The 5,091-nt window shown below is 36.4% G+C and overlaps 1 protein-coding gene across 1 annotated transcript; it reads right to left on the minus strand.

Moving 5' to 3' along the window:
- Positions 1-2,212: 2,212 nt before the first annotated feature.
- LOC129959797 (uncharacterized) lies at positions 2,213-2,701 on the minus strand. Its single transcript, XM_056072689.1, has one exon. The coding sequence runs from the start codon at positions 2,699-2,701 to the stop codon at positions 2,213-2,215; it is 489 nt and encodes a 162-aa protein (XP_055928664.1).
- Positions 2,702-5,091: the final 2,390 nt, after the last annotated feature.

Genomic DNA, 5,091 nt, shown 5'->3' on the forward strand with positions numbered 1-5,091 from the left:
TTGAGTAGTGGTTTTCAGCGTAATGCACGCAATGAACATGTATTGCAGCTCGAAGTATGATCTGCAAATTTCTTGCTCGAAAAAAAATATGCAACTACTTTTCTCACGCATTTTCTGGGTTTACCAATCATGAAGCATATTATTTCTAGATTGTAGATGTTGTTTTCTATTTTAATTAAATGGACTTGAAAAATTAGTTTCAGTTTTTTTAGTGTTAAATTGTTTCAGTTTATTAACAGCTGCTACTTTGATACCATTCTTCTTTATTTATTTGGGAACTAAAAATTTCAATGTACAACGTTCTATAAGAGACCGAAGCGCCCTCATCACTTTAAATTGGAACTCGCCGCTTTAATAAGAGTACTGTAATTTTAGTAATGAATATTACAACGAATATTTTATTTTAATTGGGGACTACAGCCTACGGTGGTTTTCTACCATTTTTCATCCACACAAATTAAATATTCTTAAGCGATTTAGTATAATGTTAGCAAATTATGACAATTAAGAAGAATTGTGATGGGAGAAGGAAATCGATATTACATCGACAAAATTCCTCAAGATTTCCTTTTATTTAAGATTTTTCGAGGTAAGATTTGTAAAATGGGCCCAAAATTCTTATGAAGGATGACTTAAAGGAACAAAACAATAAATTAATAATTAAAATAAATTAATTAAATTTTTTAAATATTATTTTTGCTTTTGTATAGAAGATAATGAATTCTTGTTTTATTATAATGTTTACAGCTATAAATATTTAAAGCATTATGGAAAAATATGATACAATATAAATTATTCTTTGAATATTTTTGAAATCCTGTATTTTGAAAGATTATTTGATAAGCAATACGAATTAGCTAGCCGATGGAATATTTGTGTAAGGATAGCCAGGGAATGAATGCCTATGATCTCAATACCTTATCTGAAGTAATACCAGATGTTATTGAAAGCCTATCTTCTTATTAATTATGAACAAAGCAATCGATATATGGACTGTTTATTTTGAAAGTGATGCAAGTCCATAAAAAAGAAAGGAGATATCACATAATTTGTGATTAATTTTAGGATAATTTCTTTAAATTTTAACTTGATTCATATTTAGTATTTTAAAAACTGGCAATACCTTTTCATTTTAATATTGGATAGTAAAAAAAAACTACGCAATAAAGGATTATGAAAGTGGCATAAGACTAATTTCCAACTACATAAGTGACAGAGTTATGTGGTTACATTTGTCTTATTTCATGCATCGAGGATTATCATAGTCAATTTTGTTTGAAAAATGGATAATTTCATATTAACAATCAATAGCAATGCAGGTAAGAAGAACTAGTAAATCAGTGTTATTTATAGCTTTCAAAACTCAAAACGATACAATATCTTATGTGAAGTTTAACAATACTTAACTATAATTAAAGACAAATGCAAAGAGCTTAATATCATCTTGTAGTGATCGTAGTGCCATCTTTCATTCATGTCATTCTAAAGCGCTACCTATTTACTTTCCCTAATACAATGTATGTTAATACTTCGCCCGGGAAATCCCCGTTCTATGTATACATGCGCTAAGCAGTGATGTTCCGATAGTTATTAGTGAAATAAAGAGTTTATTTTTCTAATCATTTAAACGACGATTTCTTAAACCAGGTTGCAAGTTAAAATGATGTAGAAAATCTGCACCAATAATTGCAGTTTTAATATCACAATATAAAAAGGATAAACAAATTGTTTTCTTAAAACTAAATCTAAAGATAATAACTTTTGTTTATAAGCATTTATGATGGAACCATTTGCTGCAAAGAATTTTTGAATCGGAATACACAGTTTATCATTCCTAGTCGCAGGAATCAAACAACAATCGCTGCCAGTGTCAACGAGAAAATTTACATTTGATTTTCTATCGCGAACAAAAAGGCGACGAGAACTACTGGGCGAGGCGCATGTCGCCGCTACTCCTTGCCGTTGTGGTTTGGCTGATAAATGCAATGCGGAACGCATTTTTGCGCTTTGGAGTTGTACTTCCAATAATACCAACAGATATCATCATTACTGGCAGGGCTTTTCTGTCGCAAACGAGGCTGGCGATTCCGTGAATGACTTCTGGAATGGCGATGCATCTGCGCAATTTCTTTACGCAACAGTTTAATTTCTGTTAACAGTTCAGAATCAGTTGTAGCAGTTGAATTCGAAACAGCACTTACCTGGTTTGGTATTATATCCAGTATTTGTTCTCAATTTCAGAGGCTTTTTGAGGTGTCAAAGGTTGTATTGAGGCAAGAATCGATTGCACATTAGGTGGTAGTTGCTGAAGAAATAATTCCAGTAAAAGAGAATCGGCGATATTGTGATTTTCCGCGCGTCTTTGCATAATTCTTAACAGTTCGGACGGCTTTCTATCATGCAACTGTTCTCCAGCCAATAACTTACGAGTTTCCTGGGATTTAGATTCTCCGTATCGGGAAATGATTTCAGATTTTAGTTGGCTGTAAGGGTCGGTTACGTAGGGTGAAAGAATAATATCGCGCACAGTTATCGCGATTTCAGGAGGCAAGATGCTCACGCAGTAATTGTATTTAGTGCGAGAAGCTGTTATTGGCTTTGGAATAGCCAACTCAAATGTTGATTCCACCATCGTAAACCAGAGGGAAGGGTCGGACGGAATGAAGTTTGGCATCTTCACCGCTGAGACTTCCTCCATCATGATAGTGCGCTTTCGTTTCAGAACGAAACTTAGTAAGAACGTGGTGAGCGTTAAAGTCTCCGCAAATTATTTGATTAGGTCCTGTTTGTATTAGGTTTTCGATGTCGAAAATAAAATTGGAATTATCTGCACTAGGGGGGATATAAATAGAGATTAGGGTTATTGGATCTTGATTTTTAAAATTTAATTTTACCACGCTAGCTTCTTCTACACGTTGTAGTAAAGGTGGGGGGGGGGACCTCACAGTGAGGTACACCGTTTTTAATTAAAATTGCAGTACCGCCGCCAGTCTGGTTAGCTCTGTAACTGTAATATGAGAAATAGTTTGTCAGGAAAATTTTTCTTTGTGGTATAAGGTGGGTTTCTTGCGGTAGGATTACATCGGGGTTATACTTATTTACAAAATTACGAAGGTCAATTATTTTATTGTTAATGCCATTTGCGTTCCAGTAGACTATGCGAAGGCTATTGCAGGAGAAAACTAGTCACTGACAGGTTGACTTGGGTTATCGAATGCCTTCATGAGTATATCCAGTTTTTTCATAACAGTGTTTGCGGTTTTTAGTTTTTTAAGCTGTGAAAAGAGTAACGGGTAATCGGTCGTTAGCTTTTTAAGTTCTTTCATTGCTTCTACAATGTCAGCAAAATCATTGCCTTCTAAAGCGGTGTTGTCGGTTTGTTTGTAACCATAGGTTTGTGGTGACAGTTCTGGTGGGCTTGTGTCGTAAGGGTGTAATCGAGGCGCCATCTCATGATGGCTTGTGTTTTTAAAAAGCCCTTCAAAACTGATCATAGCTTGGTTTTTGTTAAGTCAGCCATCTGATTCTCCGACCCGCCACGAAGGCACACGGATTTAAACCATAAAACTGAATGACCGGACCTCCGCAACAGCAACACTGGTGGGAACTGTGGTTGAGTACTAAGGGCCATCACCGGCCACGGTACAACCCTCCCCGAAGGAAGTACGTTCCGTCATCGATGGGAGGAGTCAGATCCCCCACCTATTTGTGTACCCTCCAGGGTGGCGAGATCCAATCACCATGCCGGAAGCATCTCATCCTCATTTCGAGGTGTCCCCCCAGGAGTTTTTGCTTTTTGTTAAAATAGTTGCCCCTATTTTTTCTTGTAGACTGAATTTTTGGGAAGGCCTCACAGCCACGGTAAGAAGCTATGTGCCCTTGTTTGCCGCAATTAATGCATTTTTCTTTTATCGCCCAAGCATTAGTTTCGTGGCTTTCGCCACACTTCAGACATCTGGGTTTTATGTTGCAGTTATTCGCTGCGTTGTGAAAAAAGTTACAACGATAACATTGAGAGACTAGGTTGCGACCTCTATAGGGCTCTACTGTAATACTAAGATAATCCAGATGTTCGAGTTTAAAAATTTCCTGGCTTTTTCAGTTTTATTTAGTTCAATCATATAAAATAGAAGAGGTCTTTTTGTTCTTAGCTGGGTAAGTTGGACTACCCTAGTCACTGGAAAACCACTATCAACTAGGTTTTGTGCTATAATTTTTGTGTCATATTCGTGGAGGAGCCCTTTGATGACTGCTTTTAATGGTCTTTTGTTTTTGGGGGTTATGATATAATAATCATAACCCTTCTGCCTGCAGAAATTTTGAATGGCTTTGTGTTGATCAGTCGATTCTGGGAATATTTTTATGAAGCCTTTATTCAGTTTGTTGACAGTTTTTGGCAAATTGGGATAATATTTCATTAAAGTTTTCTGCGTATTTCACCATTATTGGTGGTATTTTATTTTCTGCAGTATTGGGAGTTTCATTTTCAACTGGGATATTATTGAGAACCTGAAATTTATTGCTTATGTTAATTACATTTTTAGGGGGTTCTGGTTTATTTCTGGCAAGTTTCCTTTCAGTTGGAGAGACGAAATTATCACTACTCAGGGTCAGGGAGAGTTTCTTAGAGTGTTCACATTTCGAGTCCTGACAAGAACTAATAAGGTTCATCTTACCCAAAAGGGCCTCCATCTCCTGAATCGCTTGCTTTCGTCTAGAGTCCATGGCTGCAAGATGCGGATAAGTATAATCAATCTGTTCCCTCTTGGCATTCCTTGTGGCTTGGTTAATTCCCTCAATTTCTAGTCTTAGAACTATTACCGCATCACAGATCATAAATCTGTCCTTGCAACGGATGCAAGTGCACTTCTCTTTTGTTTGAGGCAGATCACTATGATCGCCATCAGTGATCAACCCTTCATTCGTCTACTTGCAAACGCTACCGTTCATGACGGAAGCTCACACGAGAAAAATGCAGAATTGTCAGTGCACCCTTTAGTTAGAGGTACAAAACTTAAATAAAAATTTTTGATTTTATAGTGGTAAGCTTTTATTCCATAAAGCCACCCAAAGCTTTTATTTCCGTAATAA

The sequence above is a fragment of the Argiope bruennichi genome, chromosome X2 (genome assembly GCF_947563725.1).
Source record: "Argiope bruennichi chromosome X2, qqArgBrue1.1, whole genome shotgun sequence".
In the NCBI taxonomy this organism is placed as follows: domain Eukaryota; kingdom Metazoa; phylum Arthropoda; class Arachnida; order Araneae; family Araneidae; genus Argiope; species Argiope bruennichi.